We start from the raw sequence: 21993 nt of genomic DNA on the forward strand, positions 1-21993 counted from the left end.
AGTTATTTGCATTCTGGTTTGTGACATTTTAGGAGGAAGCCATCTGCTCCAAAGTGTGTGAGAGCTTTTCAGGGTCAAAATCCAGCCTCAAATACACATGCAAAACTGTGTCCTCATTGCTGCTCAGAGTCCCTCTGCCCTTCCCCTCTGGTACCCCCAGGTGGAGGAGCTGTTATTCTATCCCTCTTCATCTCCCTGCCACTATCTTCTTCACTCCCTCAGTCTTCTCCTGCACTACATTGGTTTCCCTCTGGCCCCTCACACTTCATCATACCCTTCAGTCTCCTGCCCTCCCCCCCATTCTCCTGCAACCCCTAAATCTACCTCCTGCTCCCTCCTCAGTCTCCCCATGCATCCTTCTGTAGTGTCGCCACTGCTCTCACATTCTCTGTGTCCTAATAGTGTCCTGTCTAGCCCCTCCAACCATGGATTGGCAGCCATTTTGCCTGTGGGCATGTCTTTGGTCTCATTGAAAAGTGGGAGGTGGCAGTCTTCTTTATTAGTGATAGTCTCACTGCCTCATGCAGATAGATTGTAGTGAAATGGCAGTCATCTTGATGACTTAAAGTAATTAGACAGTAATTGGAGAGGGTGGACGTTCTGAATAAGGAACAAGTTGTGAGTTGGTGGCTTTTAGTTGTTTTTATGAAACAGATAAAAAAAATCAGAATTTCTAAATTCACAATAAAATTATGAAAGTTGACAACACTGAGCCACAGAAGTTTCTGTTACTCTGATGCCAAAATGAAAACTTAACAATGGCAGACAGTGATTATATGGGAGTCATAAAGCATCAAGATTCAATTTTATGCAAGGACAACTGGTGACAGGTTGAAGTCTGATATTTCATGCTCAGATGGGGTCAGACTGTGAGGCTTTTTTATATCTTCATGTGGCTATATTTTTCTTTTTCCTTTTTGAAGAGTGATTTTACTCTGTGTAGTACAGAATGTGTATACAAGGGGCTCAGGGCGCACCATTGCTTTTCTTGATTTTGGGTTTAAACCCAATTTTTGCCCAGGGAGCCAGATTACAACTAAATAAGAACTAGAACAGGGTAATGAATAAACTTGATGCAAATTACCAGTGTAGTCTGCCATCTGGCCCATCTGTTACTTTGTCCTGCACAAACCCTATACTGCTTGGATGGATAGGAGCAGGCATACTTTTTATACACCACCCAGTCCCATGGTCAAACCCCTAAGGTCTAATGTCTGATTGTAGTTAAGTTAATCACAATGGGTTCCCTAGGACAGTGATGGTCACAGAATCTTTTTGTTCAATTCTCTATCCTTTCCCTTCTTATGACAACACATCCATAAGGCTACCAAGGAGATGAGAAAGATAAACGTATTAATCACACACTGGTGTCTGCTGGATAGTAAAGTAACAGTAGCTCCAGTGAGACATGCCTCACAGGCATCTCATATAATCTGCTCAGTTAACCATTCCCAGCCCCTCTCTCCCCTGATGTGCAGTCACCCACTGTCTCTTGCAAAGAGAAAAGCCCATCTCCTGAAATGAGAGGAATTTGTTTTTTAGCTGGTAACTAGTGAGTCCTGAAGTCTGCACGACCCCCTTGCTCCCTGAGTCACATTAATCACTGCAGCCACAGGCTTGTGTCTATTTTTCTGCCTATTTGTTATAATTTGGAGAAGGGAAAATAAGGAAACTAGCGGCCCCTGGCAGGAACACAATGCAGAGAGACTGAGCAGAAGAGTGGTGTCTGTCTGTGGAATCAGTGATATCACTCAGTGAGTAGAGAAGATGCAGGCAAGGTCTTTCTCATTGGTGAGGTTTGTATCCTGTCTCTTGAGGCTCAACAGTTCATTGCACCAGCAGCAAGGTAGTTTATGAAATGTTGCCATTTACCTTAATACCACTTCCGTCTCTTCCGCTCACACAATATTTTGCAAGCTTTGTTATACATGTTCTCTCACTTGTCTTACCATTCAGAACTGCAGTTCAGAACAGAGCTAAATGGCTCCCCGTTACAGGAAGCAGCGAGCACAAAGACCTGTTAATCAGAGCCTATACAGATAATCCTAGTCTACCCTCTTCTTTCTCAGTTGTTACCTGCTTCCAGGAACAACGAGGTTATCCTCTTTCCCTTTTTTTCTTCCAATTCTCCCAGTGAGAAAGAGAAGAACTTAAAAAATGAATCTGCCTGTTACTGTAGCTAGTACCTCTTCTAAACTGGAGACTCTCAGACACAGGGTTCTGTTCCCAGGCCGTATCACCTCCCTCAGATTGTCTGCAGTATGGGATCCATGCTGGTTTTTGGTCTCCTCTTAGTGTGTCTTTTGGGGAGCTGGTGCTGGCTGGCTGAAATTGCAGCCATGTTTCTGTCTTGCACCAGAACCCCATCCTCTGATTTTATCAAAAGGGATGGAGAATCTTATCACTAGTCTCCAGAATACCTTTGAATGGGAGATCTCAGTAGGAGAGTCCGTGGCTGGCTGCTATTTTCCTTTATTTACATGGAGAGGAGAAATGTAAATTTAGCTAAACAATAGCCCCTAGCATTGCAGTGTAAAAGTGCAGAGTCGTTTTAGAGGAAGTAACGAGAGATTTTTCTGTGTCTAATTTGTCTGTCCTACAGTGGGTTGGCATTCCACTTTACAGAGCACATGTGGTAAAGGCTGTTAAAGCTTGTTAACCAGGCTGTTAAAGCTTGTTAACCTGGGGGGAGGGATAGCTCAGTGGTTTGAGCATTGGCCTGCTAAACCCAGGGTTGTGAGTTCAATCCTTTGAGGGGGCCATTTAGGGATCTGGGGCAAAAATTGGGGATTGGTCCTGCTTTGAGCAGGGGGTTGGACTAGATGACCTCCTGAGGTCCCTTCCAACTCTGATATTCTATGATTCACTCTGCCTTCATAGCTTGTTAGCCATTCACTCCTCAGTCTGACCATTCCAATATGGTCACTTCACAGGTGGTCCGGAAGTTGCACCATGGACATCCTAGCAGTCCAGCTAGTCAGAAGCTTTACTTTGACACCAGTCATGTTAGGACATGTATGTCCACTTTCTCTGTAGGTGCCCCCACTGAGGTGCAGTACCAATGGCTGAGAGGTTAGTACCTCTTCCTTGCTTCTAGAATTAAGATACTGAAGCAGCATTGGGTTTTTTAAAAGGCATCAAACTCTTTTAAGAGAGGACAAGGGGGAATTTGGTTCAAAGACACAATCCCACGTTTGGGATTTTTATTGGTTGGTATTTGAAAAAAATCTGTGGATTCTATACCTTATTCTCTTAAGCACTCATTTTCTTTTTTGATGAAAGACCTTTTCAAATACCTCAGCGGTAGGTCCAAACATCAGCTATTTCTACTAGCCAGAGGTCTGGTAGGAAGTTATAGCATAGGATCTTACGCTTAGCCTTGCTGGGTACGTCTCCACTGCAATAAAAGACCTGCAGCGCGGCCAGGGCTGGCCCTGGTCAGCTGATTCGGGGTCATGGGGCTCGGGCTATGAGACTATAAAATTGCAATGTAGACATTCAGGCTTGGGCTGGAGCATGGGCTCTGAGACCCCAATGACAGGGCTGGGTCTCCGAGCCTGGGCTCCAGCCCAAGCCCAAATGTCTGCATTGCAATTTTTAGCCCCGCAGTGTGAGCCCAAGTCAGCTGACCCAGTCTCTGAGACTCTGTGCCGCAGGTTTTTTATTGCAGTGTAGGCATACCTGTAGGCTACCAAGAGTATTCTGTTTAGGGGATGTCCCCGGGTGTATTTTTATCGTATTAGAATATGGTATTTGTCTCTTCCTATCCTAAGCTGTTGTGTCGTGTTTCTATGTGGCGTTAAATAGTTGCCAAATTCCGCCCTAGAGGTGGCTGCTTCAGTGGTGGGGTGAAGTTGTGAAAATAATAGTTTGTAAGTACATCCTTCAGGATCAAAGTAGTACTTATCAAATAGTATAAATATTTATAAACTCTTCCTTTTACTTAAAGCTTGAGACCTTTCCTCTCGTTTTTAGGGTATCACTTTTTACTATCTAAACAGCAGCAATTTGTGGGAGACCTCATGACAGAAGAAAAGTCATCCATCACACACTTTTTCTCTCCCCAGGACTAACATCCACTCGTTTACTCCCCAGGAGAGAAGTGGATACAGTTTGACAAATGTTGGTATTCGTGTTTAAATTTTCCTTTTTGCCATCTCCTGTGGCCTGTGCAGATGTACACACATAAGTCAAAGCGTGTGAAGGAACTTGCCCATGTGCAGCGCTTCACTTATTAGTTTCCTTTGACACTGAGTTAGTGTAATAACCGGCGCTCAGTCAGTTTTATCACTTGTGTATATAAAACGTGGGTCATGTTCCAGATTAAAGATGGAAGTGTGCGAGCTAGATGCCTGTACTAAAGAGACAGGAGTTGTGGTTCATCTCAATATTGAATAATAAGCAAGAGACAGGAAGTATTTGTCATAAATCTCGACATGTGCATGGGGTTGGTCCTCCCTTACCGTACCCCAGTATTCAATTTTCATCCTGGCATTGCCAGGCACTCGCTCCTCTTCATTCAGCAGTTAAGAGCAGCTTTTTCATTACGTTCCCTGGAAGGCACTTTATAGAGAAGTATGTCCCCCTCTGCCTCATAAATCCACTTTATATTTCAAGCTTGCGACATGGGGATCAGAGGTCTTGGCAAGAAGCAATTATTATAAAGAACCAGTTCTCCCTCTTTTAGGTTACAAAGAGAATATTATGGGGAAAGGGAATTTAGCTGAAGAAAAGAAGAGGTCATTTTAGTGAAAGGCAGTGTTCCCTGATTGATGGACGACCACACAGCCTTATTAATGCTCGGTCGTTAAATGTCCCGTAGGGCATGGCAGCATGATGTCATAGGCTAGCAAAAGCTGCTGGTTGCTATAAAAATTAACAAACAAAAGCAATAGACTAGGAGTGCAATAAACTCATAAATATTTCCAGGCACAACCACATCTTCTGAGCAAATTTGGGTGCTGGTGGTGGTTTTTTTTAATATTTCTATCATTTTAAATGAACAGCCTGTAATTACAGTGATTTGTTAGCTACCTGGGGACCTGATATTTGAGCAGGGTGTAATGCTTAGGAGAGATTGATTAGTGAAGCATAATTCAATTGGGGGATTTTGATAATGATATCGCCACCCAAGAGAGCCAAGTCTGAGCAATTATACAGATCCTCAGAGCCCTCCTGATTGAATTGTATAACTTCAGCAGTCAGTCTCCCCATCCAACCCCCCTCCCCCCCCACCTCTGTGTGTCTCCATCCTTTCAGCTTTGAAGAGATCTTCTAGAGGCCTGTTGAAAGGAGAAAAGATACTTAGCAAGAATTACCCTCTCTACAGAGTAGTCCCATGGTGCAGACACTAAGGAGAAGGCTGTAGTGCAGCAACTCCAGAGAGAAAAATGTGGGCATCAAATCCTATCTCCTCTCCATCCCACCCTGCCCTGGCCTGAATTTACAACATCAGCCCTAGCTTTGAAGGAGGAATTGATTGTAGTGTTTTTAGCTGAGCAGTCAGACTTTGCAAATACCTTTATTTGTGTGTGTTCCTTTGGGAGTATGCGTGCGCGCATACAGACTCTTGTACGTGAGCTTTGTTTTCAATGTGTACTCTTTGCTGGGCATTGGACCCCGAGAACAGGCTTAGGGCCCTCTCTGAGGCTGTACTGCCTCTCTCTGACAGCTGCGTGTGGACACTAGGCCTTTGACATTTAGAAAAATCTCGGAATCTAAAGCAAGAGGCAGGAAAAAAAATATTTTCTTGTTTAAAGGTCAGAGCCGACTGCTTTAAAAAATGGTTTTAAAATTGGTTTGTTGGACTGTGACAAGATTTAACCATACTAATGGATGGAGAGAATATTTGATCTGGGCTAGGCAGAAAAAGAGAAGCCCTCCAGCAGACTGGCTGAGGAAGCTATAAAAAGTAAGTGAGGCAAACTAAAGAACTTGAATTAGGGGGTGGGGTTTATGGCAGACAGGAGAGCTGGTGTCGTGTCCAGCTAGGGAGGTGGCATGCAGGTTGTGCAGTGGGCTATGATAACACTGCTGAGTGATGCGGTATTAAGTGGGGTAAGAACGTTGCAGAGTTCCTAAGAGATGCCCCGGTCGGTGCCAGAGGGGTTTTATAAAGTGAAAAGAGTGCCACAGAGCCCTGATTAAAGGAGAGTAGGTAGTGTGGGGTTCCCCGGCTTAGAGACAGCAGAATTGGGGCCTTGATGTAGGAAAGGTAATGCAGCAGGAGGTTCTATCTTGTGAGGAGTGTGATGCGGGAGCCGGAGGGTCACTGCAGATATGCAAAGTTCATGCAGTGAATAAAAACGCCTTTGGAGAAAGGAGGTGTCAGCAGATGAGTAAGATACCAGGAGGTGAGGAGAGCAGTGCAGGTGTCTTGGTGGATGAGTCCATAGCACAAGAGGAAAAGTGTCATGGGCTGAAGAGAACGGTATGGAGAGTGTCACAGAGCCATCTGTATTAGGCTTCACAGTCCTGCCCCCTACCACATACAGGATTGTTCCCTGCAGTGTATTCAGGGTCTTAGTGTGTTAGGAGGTTGCACAGCAGGTGGTTCCATAGAGTGAGAAGAGTAATGCAGACATCTTAGCAGATGAGATGGAGCCACCCCCGTAGCTTCCCTGAGTAAATGTCACTGGGGCAACAGGTTACTTGTTCATTAAAACACCTAATAAAACATAGCCTTGAAAATAAAGGCGCCCCATTCACTTTGGAGTATTGCAGACTTTCATCTGCACAATAATAAAGTTCCTCACTGTGTCAAGGGGGTGGAGAGTCTCTCTGCCAATCCAGTTCAAGCAGCACATCCTCTTAGGCCTTAACCCTTTGTATGAAAAACGTCATACTGTGAGGACCCTGTAGCACACAGAATGCTCCTACATCGTGCATCTATTTCATACATCACCCGTGGATAGAGCAGTGGATTTTCATATGAAAAGGAGATTACCCCACTTTGTAGTGAAATCCTGAATTGTATCAAACATCATGATGGGATTTTCTCCTCTTCTCCCTTTTCCCCACCCTTGTTCTCCCCCGCTGCTTCTTCCCCCAGCCAACCTTCTTCTGGGACTTCTGTAGCCCAGCTTCCCTCTCCCCTTCCTCCCTCTCTTCACAGCACTCTAGAGGTGCAGCGGAGGCAGAGGGCAGTGATGTGTTTAAGGGACATTCGTTTGTCAGACTTGCCCACTCCAAGGTGGGAAACTGAGGCAGGGGACACTGCCCAACACACTATGGGGTCAGGTTTGTTTGTGGTCGCAAGCTTTTAAATGTGCTTGTGGTGTTTGCCCAAACAATGCTTGGTTCCCTTTCCCATGTGTTGGCCAACATTCTGTCACTGTGTCTGACCCATGTCTTGTGTGACCTTTTGCCGCCAGCTGGTTGGTCTACTAAGAACTGATGACAGTTCATGCCAAGTTTCAGTTTATAGATTTTTGTACATTATTTTAATTTTCTAGTTGCAAAAGTGTTCCTGGGGGCAGAGGGCGTGTGAATTGCTGCCCCTGTCCCACGCATCCATCGAACCATTTGAGAATGTTATCAAACCTTTAACATCATCATCACCAGGCTGGAGAGAGAAATTTCAGCCCAGAAGATCACTTTTTTGGAAAGTTTATAAGTAACACAGGCTGAGACAGAAAGTGTAATCTCAACCATACCTATAGCAACACTACCAGTCTGAACGCACGTATATGTCCTGCTGAAGTGACACCGGCGAGTGATCCTCCTTTGTACTTCACACATGGCTGCAGAACTTACAGACACCAGCATGGTCCTGGCAACTGCCAGGAGTGACCTCCTAACAAGGACAGGTTTCAGAGTAGCAGCCGTGTTAGTCTGTATCCTCAAAAAGAAAAGGAGGACTTGTGGCACCTTAGATACTAACAAATTTATACTCCTTTTCTTTCTCCTAACAAGGAGATGCTTTACTTTTTGCAGCATCTAGTGTCTGTAGGTGTTGTGAGCATAGTCGGCTTTAGACCATGATTGTGCCATGCGTGAGAGTGATTCCTGCTGGAGGTGAGAGGAGCTAATGTTTGCTTTCCTGTGATGCTCACGGTTACAGAGAGACTTTTAGCCTCTCTGTAAGTGCAGAGATTGAATGCCTTCAAGTATTTCTCTTTTTCCAGGCCTGCAGCAAGACTGATCATCCTGGCATTCATGAGAGGAGTGGGGTGGGTGAGGCTACTCTGCTCCTACCCTTCTCCACTTTCCGTGCCTTTCCTCACACCAAAATAAATCTGCAGCTAGAAACACAGATATTGACTGACGTGTTTGGCTGCAGATGGAACGAGCAGAGTGTGAGACAAATAGAAAGTTTATCCTGTGACCGAAAGGGAGCCAGCGGCTCCCTCGCTGGGCTGCTCACCTCTCTCGGGCATTCACTTTCCATGATTAGCTTTAGATCCCACTCAAGCCTTCATCTCCTGCACAGACAAATAAATAGAGTGGAACAAATGGAAAGGGCGCACACGTTCTAAGGTACCTGGTTCTCTTAAAGGACTGAGTGCTGACACAAGGCTTTATCTGTAATGCAAGTCTCTGCCTTCAAAAAAATATATAAAAAACTATAAAGCCTTGAATAATTTACCAATTTCCAGGGTTAAAAGGAAGATTTATGATGTTTTCTTCTGACTGGGAACAGCTAATCTTGTCTCTTATGGAAAAGCAATTGTACTAAAGACTCCTTTCTCTGAGGAGGTTGAAAAGCGACTGCTGGAAGTTCATGTCGCCGCATAGTAGACCAATCCCATTTGTCCCGTAAATACAATGTGGCCAAAAAGCTGCTTCTGATTTTGTAATCACTCAACAGGGCAATGCACCCTAGAAGCACAAAGCACAGTGGGATTCTTGAAACACCTAGCCTGGGTCATGCACATACCGGTACGTAGTAGTAGAGGGTGTTTTGCCCCATTTAAATTGCTTTTCTGATAAAGATCCTTTATATTTCTTAAAGCAGAATGGAGCGATAATGGAAACAGGCCAAAATTGGAATGTCTGTTCGCCAAAATGTTGGTGGGTTGGATAAAATAGAACCTGGATCTGAACTGCCTTGGCTTTGGTTTTGCAAACCCCAAACAAACCACCGTGATTTGCCCATTAACTAGAAGTGACAAAACTAGGCCCATAACTTAGGTATTATCTTTGACTCAGCCCTTTCAGTGGACCCACATATTCAGGCCAACTCTAAGTCATGCTTCTTTTCCTTTCACATCTCTAAAAGTAACAACATGCTAACTGTGTGACTGTGAATAAGACATTTTCATGGTTTTGGTCCCAGATTAAATTGAGCTAATTTTTAAAGACACATTAGACATTTTTTTCCTCCCACGTGCCATCACTACTGAGCAGATCTTTAGGTGCCCTAACTATGCATTTCCTTACCTGACCATATTTGGCCTTTTTTTTTTTTTTTAAAAGTTTGGCTTTAACTATGAATCTCCTGGCTTTTTAATGCTTGATTTGATGATAATTACATTCCTGTAATGTATTTTACCCTAAATTACTGACATGTACTCTCAACTTTAACTCTAACATAACAGTGTTTTTTGTTTGGCAATTTCCTTGTTTGTCTGGGGTTTTTTTAGTACATAATAGCGTACATGAACACTAAACAAGAAATGCAAAGAGAATGTTGTGATATTTCTTGTGATTTGAAAATATAAAGTATCAACTTTAATTCATTTTTTATTACAACTTTTATGGCCAGATTCACTGGTACGCTCTGGCTGCTTTATGTAACCCTAGGGCAGTACAGAAGCAACAAAAGTGTACTGGCAAGTTAAGCCGATGGGCAAACTGCTTTGATTCACCAGAAGGACCAGAGCACCAGAAAGAAGCAAGAGTGTTCACCACAATTTCTTCTTTGCTCTTGGTCTCCAAATTCCTGCTGCCTCTTGCATCTCCCCTCATGGTGCTGCACACATGTCCCAGTTTTTCTCTCTCTCCTTCCCCACACAGTCCCCTGCACATACACACTCCAGTTTCCTCACTCTCTACATTTTCCAAGATGCACACCCTGGTTTCTTCCTCCCTCCTGTGGTGCGTGGAGCAGATTCGGTGCAGACTAGCGGCTTAAAAGAAATATTTAGGATTAATATGGTCACTTTTTTCCATTATTTTTCATAAATGAAAATTTGTGTCAGCTGAGGTGAGTAGGTAAAATTTTCTCCTCCTTTTCTCTCATTGTTCTCATAAAGACTGAAGTTATAAACTGAGCTTAGTTAAGTTGCTCTCTTTAAAAGCAGGTACCACCTCGTATTGTTCCCAATGAGAGTGAAGTCAAGCTACCATCAGGGAAGATGGTGTCCCTTTATGTTGTCAGGAGGCCGAGGAACCCTCAGTCTTGTTGAAAACAGTCAGAGATGACGGCCATTTTGAAAGAATGCAGCTCTTCATGGAATTTTCTGTCGTAGAACATATTATTCAGCCTCTGCTGAATCAGAAATTTTCAGAATAATGGGGGGCAAATGACAATTAATCTTCAATAAATAAACAAGTATTCCAATGTAGTCTACGCACAAGATTTCACTGAGCTCTAACTATACAGAGTTTTGAAGCATTTGGGTAATTCCATTACTGAGATCATAAGGAACAAATAAACGGTCTGACAGTGGGTGCTAAACTTCTTAAAGAACCCTTTTAAAATTAATTTAAAGTCCTACATGGATTTCCTTGTAAATTCTCAGAAAATTAATTCTGTGCCCAAAGAATAAGGGCAATAATTTAGGGGAGGAGACACTGTATTTTTCATACATAGCAAAGAGAATTGCAAAATTCAGCTCAGCCTTGATTATGAAGACAACTGGTGCCTCCATAATATTTGGACCTTCCTCTCACCAGCCTAAACTTTAGTGTTTCAGGTCACATAGAACCAGATCCAACACCCATGGGCTTGGATTTGAAAACCAAAATCTGGCTGCCTTGGCACATCTCTGATTGATAGCATCTGGCCTATAGTCTAATGCAAGGCTGAATGAGAGCTCTACACTCTGCGTGGGCTTGTGCATAGATTGCAAATGCATATCCCTCACTGACCTAATTCCCTTTCTGTCTGTCATTTGCCACTTTTTCATCTTTCCCAGTCAGTCTCTTCAATTTGTCCCTATCTGACCCAGTTTCACGATGGATGCTCAGAAAGCAAGGCGGCTGGCTCCACTAAACAAAAGATTAAGGCTCTAAACTTCGCCATCTGGAGTAGTTCATAAAGAGAAATGAACATTAAGCTGAACAGAAGTGGAAGAGCTTTAAACAAACTCTTAATTTACTTTTCCACTATAAAATCTTGTTAAAATCCCCTCCCCGGCATTGGTGTGACAGGGGCTTCCTCTGTGCCTTGCACTCTTCACAATCAGAAGTGACATTTACATGAGAAGTTCATAATGAAATTAATCCTGACTCCTGAAAACATGGAATTGGAAACAAACAGATCCCCGGGGCTTTTGGTGCTTCCCTGACATTATTGCTGCCCTTCTGGCAGGTGAAGATACATGCTGCCTGCGTGCACAAACACCCACAGCTGAAGTCATCGATATCCCTTTTGGGACAGGGGGGTTCCACCTGAGCTGCTTCAGGGTTTCCCTTCTGCATAGACTGTGGCTAGGGAATGTCCTGTTACTGAGGCAGGCTGGACTCTGTGAGGCAGTGCTTATGTTGCACTGCTTATGTTGCACTGCTTATGTTGCACTGTAGCTTTGCTTCGTTAAGGGGGCAGATGAGGAGCAGTGATCATTCCCAAAAGGGAAATGTCTGGGGAGAAAAATGTGAATTTCCGTTGTGATAGTTTTGCTGGTTTATTAATAAACAAGCAGATTTTGTGCCACCCGTGGCACGAGGGACTCTCAAAGCATCCTTTGGCTCCTCTTGCATTTTGCTTCTTTACCCTTTTTATAATCTATGTTATGACGAGAGGAGATTTTTACCATGTGCCCGTATATTGGGATTCTACCCTTCTGTGTGTGTGTCTCCGGAATAATTTCTCCCATCAGCAAAGCACCTGGGTATATGAAGCAGGGTTGGTAAAACACATCCCATGTGTCTATACTGTGATAAATAACTCACCAAGTCTCAGAGCCCAGGTACTTGGGTTGCAGGGCTATAAAATTGCAGCATAAACGTTCGGGCTCAGGCTGGAGTCCAGGCTCTGAGACTGCACTAGCTGGGAGAGGGTCTCAGAGCACGGGCTCGAGCCCAAGTCTGCATGTAGACACTGCAATTTTATAGCTCCACAGCCTGAGCCAGCTGACCCAGGCCAGCTACAGCCATGCTCTGGGTCTTTTATCGCAGTGTAGACATACCCGAACTAAGGGGGCTAGTTAAAGGTAGATCATTGGCTCATTTAAAGGGAATGTTCATTGAAAACATGTCTCCTTATCCTCCAAGACAGGAGGGGCTTAAGGACTTTGATTCTTAATGGAAAAAGAGTTTTTTGAATATTTCCTGCCTCCCACGACCAGGCTATTCAAAGATTTCTCTTCTAAAGCATCCCTGGTTCTGCATTTTCTACTATGACTGCATGTGTTAATTGTTCAAACCCTTTAAAGTTTGTTTTCAAGATATTTTAAACATTCTTCCTACTGCCTTATAATTCATTATTCATTTGAGGCTCACACGGGGTGTATTGTTCAGAGATTTTGGAAATGCAGAACTTAATAATGGTCCAATTAAATCATATGTTGAACACCTGCTCTGCAGTAGATAACGTTACTTTGATTAGAATAAGATGCATACTGAAGGAGACTCCATAGTGAGTGTGCTAGAATTCTTCAGCATTTGGTGTGAAATAAAACCCTACTGTATTAACAATTTCTTTTCCTTTTCCCCTCTCTCCCCTCATTTCTCTCTTCTCCACTCTTCCTTCTCCACTCTTCCTTCTCTCCTTAGGCCTCCAGCTCTTCTGGTGGGAAGATGCAACTTCTGGAAACTGAATTCTCTCTCACAATCCGTGAGCTCATTGACCTGCACCTGCTGCACCAGGACAGCATACCAGCATTCCTCAGCGCTGTAACCCTCGAACTCTTCAGCCGTCAGACCTGTGCTTAGCCCTCACTGAATCCTAGCCTTGCGCCTTCTGGGCATGGATCGTGAATGGATGTGTGACCATCATTGTTTCACCACGACCAGCCTAGTGCAGTGGAAAGGGGATCCATGAGCTAGCCATGCCAAGTTCTTTTTGTTTCTTCTGCTGCATTTGGTTGCTTCCAATTTCTTTTGAAGTCCCCTCTCTCCTTTTCTCTCCAAACACTTCAGGGCTGTTTGAAGAGGCAACCAAGGAGTCTGAAGAAGGCATTTCCTGCTTCCTTCTGAGCTGGAGTCACATTCCTTTGGCCCAAAGTCCAGTTACTCCTTGACAATGTTGGTCCAACCCAAAGGCCTCTTTTTTTTAATGTTGATTTTACTAACCAATCTCTCTGACAGCTCTGAGCCCACCACACACATGCAGATTTCCACAGTAATATTTCCAGGGGAGAGCATGTATAACTCCAGAGTGCCAGCGTTTTTGCCAACCCCACCCCGCTATTTATAAACATTGAAACCTTTTTATTAAATTGCCAGCCTCTTATGTAGTCAGTCTCAACAGGAGTCGCTGTCGGGAAGAGCGTGAGAATGCTGGCTTTGGGGAGCTCACAGCTTCTCGCAGGAGGATCCTGTTGAATTGGGTCTCAACCTCTCCCACTTGAAAGCTCTTTAAAGCAGAGATCACAGGCTCTAGGGGAGATGACAGCTCAAGCTGCCACCAACTAATGAGGACTAAGGGTTGGCTTCTGGGAGTGCAGGATGTTTGTGGACGACTGGAGTCATGGATAGTGGGGCCCTTTGGATACAGCTCGCTGATCAATAAGTTGACAGTCTTTCAAGACATAAAACTTTGCGAGATCTAGTCCTTCATAATTCCAGATCCTGGTTTGTCAGAACTCAGCACCTGGTATACCCTTCTCTCTTTCTCCCTCTTGTGCTGTATGCCCAGTGCTTAGACGTCATTTGAGTGCTTTTCCTTCCTTGCGCAAGACTCTCAGGGGTTGCTTGGCTTATCTCAGGAACACAGGGAAAGGAGCAGGGAGTGGAGGGCCTCTTCGTGGTGTACTCACTGCATTGCTATTTTGTAGCCTAGTGTCCATAGCCAGAGTTGTCACTTTCTTGTATTACTGGGTGTAACCTCCACTGCCGCCACCTCTCTTTCTCCTGACTCAGCTGAGGGATCCTTCTGACAGCTCTGAAATGTTGTACTATGATGGAGGGGTTTGGTTAGTTTGTTTTTCAGAATAAAGTGTCACTTCTCCATCTGGGTGTATGCTTCTTTTATTGGGCGTTTGCGTCACTGGCATCCGTTTGATAATGGATGGTGAATCAGTGATGCTTGGGTTGATTTTACCACCGGAAGGGAGGGCATATTACGCAGACCTTCGGTTCTCCAGGCACATCTCATTAGTGCCAGAAACGATACTAGTCAAAGTCATTATACAACAGAGATCCTGCCAATACAATGGCTTCCCCTTGCCATCCCATTATGCTTTATTCCGTAACCATGTGGGAAGGCAGTAGCTTGTCCATTCTCAGCAGGAATCATATAGGACTCTCACAGCAACTCTAGCTCCAATCTTTCCCTGCTGGAGTGACTATAGCAAATAAAGTTGGCGCTACAAGAAGAAGAAAACAGTTGCTCCAGACCCAGCTTATCATAAGTGATCACAGCTCCCCCATTCACACAGTGGTTACAGGCAAGTTAGCCTCGTCATCTGAGTGAAAACCAATAGCAAAAGTTTGCCATTTTCTCTGCTGCTTGGAGAAGTCCTGGTTGAAGATGGATTGCCTGGCACTCTGTGCCAGGGGAATGCTGTCTGCTTCGTATGCACAACATGGAACTGAGAGCCGCCTTCATCAGTCATGGAGAAAATGAATCATGACATCAGCCGCACTCGACTTCTCGGCCAGCATAATAGCGGAGCCTGGCTGCTTTTGGAAATTTTTCTCCTGGCTCCTTGCAGGAGAAATGAAGTAATTAATAAGTTTACAATAAACCCACTATCTTAGCGAAACAGAGGTGATGTGAGAAGCGGTGCTGGATACGGGCAAGGGAAGGGAGCCTCCTGCCCATTAGAAGGTTGCCTCCCAAGGGTGAACGGATAATAGGCTGGGTTAGAAGAAATCTCTCTCTTCCTAGACTCCCTCCCTGTGGGGGGGAGACACTGAGATGAATTGCTGCTTTGAGCCATGGGTTTCCAAAGAAGCTGGTTTGTTTAACAAGGTTTAATAAACCAGCACTCCAGTGAATTATAGCCTCTGCCCCTTATAAAACAGGGCTTCTGCCCGGGCATCCAGGGGGTACTCTGGTGTATAAGAGTCTGCTCTCTACAGACAAGAGCTGCTGGCCAGAGGGCACTTCATTTGTATACACACTGCCGCTGCAGATGGCATGCCTGGCTTCAGAGAGCACGTGCCAGTGTATTAGCTCTCCTGTTTTCTTCAAACAGCAGCTCTTGCCTTGGCATGCAAGAGCTGCTCTGTTTGGAGGCTCCCTGTGGAGCCGGGCCTTGCAAGTGAGTAGCAATTAGCTTTGCATCAGACAATGACCTTTGGGAAACTCAGTTCCTGGGTGGTTTGCTCACTGGTGCGGGAGCGTTCAACTGAAAGTGTCGACTGCAAACAGCTCTGCACTAAATGAGAGAGACACATTATCAAGTGGTTAAGTGTCAGGGATGGGAATTAAGAATTCCGATGGCCTGGTCTTGGCTCTGATTTGATGTGGAACCTTGGACAAATCACTTAACCCCACTGACTTAGTTTCCTCCTTGTGTAAAGTAAGGATTATAATGCCTACCTATCTCACAAGGGAGCTGGGAGGAATAATTCTGATGCTAAGAATTCAATGATTATTTACTACACGCTGAGCTACGTGGAGGGGGGAGGATAGCTTAGTGGTTTGAGCATTGGCTTGCTAAACCCAGGATTGTGAGTTCAATCCTTGAACGGGGCCATTTAGGGATCTGGGGCAAAAATTGGGGATTGATCCCGCTTTGAGTAGGGGGTTGGACTAGATGATCTCCTGAGGTCCCTTCCAACCCTGATATTCTATGATTCTATGATCATCTAAGAAGCCCCCCTGCTGTGAAACCACATGATGGCATTGCCTCTCACACTGCGTTACTCGTACTAAAAGGGGACGCAAAATAATCACATAGGCAGTAAAAACAGAGGCATGGAATGTGCCCTGATGTACTGTAGCTTTAAACCGCTCCTGGATCTAAGTGCCATGTGTCTCCGAGTCATCACCAGTGAAACTTGGGTCCCGTTTGGAGAGCAGTCTCCAAAGCCTTGGCTGAATCAGTAATAAATGTACAGTCGGAGGGGAGTGGAGGAAGTTTTAACAAGAGTTTATGTATCCCACTTGGAGTTAGGTGCATGCTAGCTGGGTGTATGTGCTATAAACTGTAAAATATGAGTTATTAATGCACAGCGATGGGGCCTCATGTTCAGAGCACTGATCTGGTGGCAGCCTTTCCCAAACCTTCTCTCCCTTGAACTGCTTGCAAAACCCTGTGCTTCTCCGCTGATCGACTCATTCATCCACATACGTGTATAAATATTTGACAGGGAAAAAGAACCTGGAAGTTCTGCAACAAAGTCCCTAAAAGGCAAGAAGTTAAGCAGCCACTGCAAACTTCATGCCACTCTTAAGAGGGCAAGTTGCACCTGTGAAACTTCAGCCTTAGACTCTGGCTTTGTGTTTTTTTCCTGATTCTTTGTTGGCTTGGGAGTTTTTGCTTTGTTTGTGCATTGGGTGGTCCGCTTTGATAAAAGCGTATGCCGGAGAAAAGGGGAGTCTAAAAACCACTGCTAGAACGTTCCAGTTCAGATCACGGGCTCATGAAACCTAATTACAGATCACATTTGTTTGGATGTGTGATGCAGGAGAATATCAGGGTAGGAGAGAGTGGGAAAGAGAGCAATGATCAGGACCAAAGGAAATGGAGGAGGTGAGGGAGGCAGCAGTGGGGGAGGTGGTGAAGGAGAAGGTGGGGTAGCTTGGCTGGTGAGGATGATGAGGGGGTGGCAGGGTGGGGATGGTGAGGAGCAGGAGAATGGGACAAGCTGAGGAGGGTCATGGAGGGATGGTGAGGAGTGGGAGAAGCTAAGAGGAGTGATGATGAGGGGCAGGAGAACCTGAGGGGCACGGCAGGTTGGTGAAAGAAACTGATGGGGGGGGTTGGTGATGAGAGGGGTGTGAGGAGGAGCTGGAGGATAGTGGGGAGAGGAGGGGGTCTGTGGGGGATGGTTAGGAGGAGGGGAAGATGGAGATGATATTGGGGGCAGCAAGGCAGGGTTGGTGAGGAGAGGGAGAATGGGAGAAGCTGAGGGGTGATGAGGGAGGGGTTGGTCATGAGTAGGAGATGGCGTGAATATGATGAAGTGAGGATGTGGGAATGGGACGGTGAAGAGGTGTTGAAGGAGAAGCTGGGGGATGAAAGGGGCATTGGGTCAGGGGTTGTGAGGAAGAGGAGAGGCGATGAGGGGGAGGAGGAGGATGGGGCCAGCAGGCCACGGATGGTGTCGAGCAGGAAGATGGAAGAAGCTGGGAAAGGATCCATGATTTGTAAATGAAGAGAAGAAAAACAAACTAAACGAAGGCTGTGTCTACATTTACACTGCTACAGCAGCAGGGCCGGAGCTGCAGTGCTTTAGCACAGGTACTTACAACAGTGACCAGTTCTCCTGTCACTGCCACCTCCCTGAGAGCTGGTGGGTCAGGGGAAGAATTCTTCCATTGACTGAGCACTGGCTATGCCAGGGGTTAGGTTGGCTTAACTATGCTTCTCAGGAGTGTGGAGAGATGTAACTTTTCAGTGTAGACCAGGCCCTAAATGCTTTGTGTCCTACTGTTGAATGACTGTTCTGGGAGATCTGGGAAAATCAGCCATTCCAGGCTTGGCCTGTCCCAACAGAAGACAGAGTCTGTGTAGGGAACCGTGGAGGAATATTGGCTATGGGGGGCTCGCTAACTCCAGTCACCACCTCTTCCAGCAGTGGCCACCAATGAGGATCATTTGGGATGGGTCACTTGCATTGGGAGAGCTCAGTCACTCTTGCCCAATCCTCTCACCTCCCTGCTCTGAGCGTAAGGAAGAGTGCAGGAGTTTCTGGGGAGTTCTCAGCTACTCCTGTCCCAGCCAGCAGACGTCTCTGAAAGAAGTGGGGTGAAATCCATCAGCCATTGCTGAAGTGCACACAGTGAATGCCAGTCTCCAGCTGCATTCGTTGCCGTAGAGATCGAGTTGGGTAATGCTATTATCTGTGCAGTGGTTGAAACAGCCTGAATTTTACATCCTGTCTCATTCCCCACCCTAAGAATTTGAAAGTCTCTCTGAGTCTCTGGTTGGGCTAATTCTGCAAAGGGCTCACCACAGAGTGGGGTGGAGAGGACGGGGCAGCAGTTGCTTTATCTTCAGAAGCCAGGAGAGGAGGAAAAAGCTTCCCATTCTCCTTTTATTCTTGTCATACAATACTTGGGAAGGGAGAGGAGGCAGAGCACTGAAAACCTTTCATTCGCGGGGGTGTTCTTTCTTGTCATCTTGGGTCAAGGCAGTGAAAGATCTTTTTCAGGCTCCCCCACTGTATGTGGTAGCAAGAAGCCTTGTTTTCCTGCCTCCATCCTCTCCATATGCAAATTAAAGACCTGCTCTCTGTTGTAAGACTGCTGTTCCAGTACTTAGAGCTGACTTGCAATAGGAGCCCAGCCTATGGCTACAGTTGGGCGGGTGTGTTGCCTGCCTTGCAAGCATGGCACGTTTGCCAGGGTTGGTGGCAAAATGCCTCCACTGAAGGATGTGGTTTAATCCAGCACGGCAAGTTGGCATGTTCCTACATGTTCCCAAAGAACAGCCTCATCACCCGTCGAAGTAGCATTGGGAAGCTCCCAATGATTCAGACAGAGAGGAGCAAAGTCTCTTTAGCGTCTCCTCCATGTTGAGACTACGCTCTACACCACACGCCGGCAGTGAACACTCCAATTCCTTTCATTAGAAATGTGAGCTCTCGATGTTGAGCTCCTTGCTGAATTCGAGCATGTCACTGGCTCCTCGTTTGGTTTGTGTGTTGATATGTGCGAGTGGAGTCTTAAATCTTTGAGAGCAGGGCAGGAGAAAAGCACTACCACTGGACTCCAACTCTGTTGCAGTTGGGGCAGTGTTGCCATCTGAGCAACTCTGATCTGGCGATCACCGAAGGATAGTGCCTGCCATACAGGGTGCCCGGATGACATTTGTTCAGACACATTTTTCTGGTTGTAACTGCCTTTTTAAAGACAGGGCTTGGCTCAAGCACAAGTGACGGGAGCAACTGCTTGGAGCACGGGGACGTACGTATAGTCAAACAGGCTCCCAAGTGCAAATTCAACGTGCATCCCTCTGCAAGCAAACTACAAAGAGCCCTTTTGCCAGTCACCCAAAATGTGTCTTAACTCCCACCACCCTCACAGTCAGCCATCGGGCCCTCAGCCAGTGGTGGCACTGTCTTTCTGCACCCCGCCTCCACTGCTAAAGACCCTAGTAGTTTTCCTGACTCCTCTAAGGCCAGGAGAGGTCTAACCCTTGGTGTCTTTGTCCACCACTCCACTGAAGCTGGAGGCTATCATAGTGAGCTGACATTGCTCGGGTTTATTGTCACAGCAGCCAGGTCAGTAGCAGACAGATGGGCAGGCAAGCAGCTTCAGGGGCGGAGGAGCAGCCTCTGATGACTCCGGGGCCCTATGGATTCCAGGGGCTTCCAAGCATCACTGAGGGTGGGATTAACAGCCACGTTGGGGCCACTCTCAGAATTGTGGTCTGGCCCAGTCTCTTCCCTGTCCAGCAGAGTGTCTGAAGGAGCGGCAACACCCTACCGCTTACATAGGAAAGGTCATGTGGTTAACCCAGAGCTGGGAGATAGGAGGAGATCAGGGTTCTGACTCCTGGCTCTGGCACAGCCTTGGACAAGTCACTTAACCTCTTTCTGTCAAGGTCTCTGTAAAATGGAAATAACACTTCCCTATCTCTCAGGGATGTTTTAAGACTTAATTAACCAATGTTTGCAGAGTGCAGTGAGCTTCTCAGACTGCAGCGAGTTGTTTATTAGCATCATCTCATTGTTCCACGAGTGAGATTGAAGGTGAAGGCAATTTGTGGCCTGGATTTCTCCAGCTCTGTCAGCCTGAGCCCTGGCATATTGCAAGAGCTAGCCTCGTGCAAAGGGGATGACAAAATATTGCAGCCAGACGTGGGCACAGGTGGCAGTATTAGAGCTATAGAATCCCTTCATGGCTCCAGGAAGAGGGACTCTGCACCCTCTGCTGATGGGTGGCTTTAGTTTAGGGAGGGCTTGGGTTTCTAAAGCCGTAGACAGTTCCAGCGTGTCAGAGAAACAAGGATGGAGATGCAACCACAGTCCTTTTCATTTTCACGATCCCTGCTGAGGGCTTAGAGACCGCAGAGAACAGTGTGACTTGGGCAGATGGGAGAACACGTTGAAGCAAGATGTGGGCAGGGGGCATTGATTTCTTAGGACATCACCAAAATAATGCTGGAGCTTGTCAGCAAAAGACACATGGTACTGTTGGTGAGGCAATGCAGGCAGGTTTGGTTCTGTTACAGTTTTTCACTATTAAAACATGTTAGGATAGTGACTGTTATGTGGGATATGAAGCGATTGTAGTGAATAGCTGTAAGTCTCCAGCAAGGGAGCCCAGTGGATTGAGAGGACAGCAGGAAAAGGGTGCTCTGTTTTAGTGTCAATCAATTTGTGCTGTCTGCCATCTCGGTGGATTCAAATTGAATAGCGACAATGCTAAAAATTGCATGATATTTAAAAGCTACAAAATGCCCCCACTCTGACCAGGAAAGAGACATTTAAAGAAAATCAGAAAAGCTTTCTCACCAGATCTTTTTAAAACATTAAAATCCCCTCCTTTCCAATGGAAAAGCTTTTTCATGCTGAGAGGAACGACTGAATGGTGTATGATGACATCGCATTGACACAAGTGTCTCGAAAAATAGGGTACAAATGTATGATCTGTTCTGAAAAAGAGCCCTGGCTAATATGAAATGTGTTGATGCTACCTTTAACTTAGTGACGCAGGTTTGTTACAAAATTGATGGAAATCTGTATTTGAACTTGGTTGCATTATGGGGTGGGGGGGCGGTTCTTCTTTTACATTTTTGCCAGACGATTTTCGATTATTCTGGAGAATGTCAGAAGTTAGTCTGAAGGGGACAAGGAGTTGCTTTAATTGGTTTTGATCTAAAAACTCTAGCATCCAAAAGAACTGAGGCAGATTTCTCTCCAGATATAGACACTGAGGGGAAATCATTGGAGAAATCCTCCATTAATCTGGGCTGCTGATGTCCTGAGTGGTGGAATGTTGACCCTTTGATAAGCCACAGGCTCTGCAGAGAGATGGGAAGAGAGTGGAGGCCAGGCATTCAGTATTGTCACTTCCAGGGCACAGGACAAGACTTGCCTTATTTGTATGATCTTGCCCTCGATGTTGCATGCAGCCTATCAATGTAGACCCTGAAAGACAACTCCCATGAATGATACTTAAGGAAAGCATCTTAAAACAAGGGGAAGAGTGTAGACTACGGTTTTTCCCTAGACAGAAAGAATGCTGCTCTAGATTTTGTATATAGTACTTAGATACTGCGGCAATGGGAAATGCCCGGAATCATTATATTAAGTAGTGCTGGATACTGTCTCCGTCCTCTCACTCCCCATGGTGGTGGAGTGCTGGCACATGGCAGAGCTGAGGAAGACGAGTGGGGTATAAAATTGCTTCCTGCTGGTTGACCTTGGTGATTGACCCTTCTGGTGAGACTAGAGAACCGTGATGGCAAATGGTTCCAAAGGGAGCATCAGGACCGAAAGTAAGCGACATAAGGGTGTTCCTGAAAGTGAGAGCTGGCAAACCTTGGAGAAGCCACATGCTCAGATGACGGGCGGGACAAGCCATCCCCAAAACCTGAGAGAGAG

General features: G+C 45.8%; 1 protein-coding gene across 7 annotated transcripts in view; it reads left to right on the plus strand.

Annotated features, from left to right (window-relative positions):
- The window catches only part of MAD1L1 (mitotic arrest deficient 1 like 1), a 554553-nt gene extending 540194 nt beyond the window's left edge, over positions 1–14359 (plus strand). For 2 of the 7 annotated variants that reach the window (XM_073361991.1, XM_073361992.1), the window contains exon 7: positions 12880–14354. In XM_073361991.1, the coding sequence (XP_073218092.1) occupies positions 12880–13038 (159 nt within the window). In that variant the 3' untranslated portion in view covers positions 13039–14354. Of the gene's footprint in view, positions 1–12879 lie in introns of all 7 variants that reach the window. The other 5 variants (XM_073361988.1, XM_073361987.1, XM_073361990.1 and 2 more) reach the window with 5 other exon arrangements.
- The last annotated feature ends 7634 nt before the right edge of the window (positions 14360–21993 follow it).

This window comes from Lepidochelys kempii, chromosome 10, assembly GCF_965140265.1.
Source record: "Lepidochelys kempii isolate rLepKem1 chromosome 10, rLepKem1.hap2, whole genome shotgun sequence".
NCBI classification, from domain to species: Eukaryota; Metazoa; Chordata; order Testudines; family Cheloniidae; genus Lepidochelys; species Lepidochelys kempii.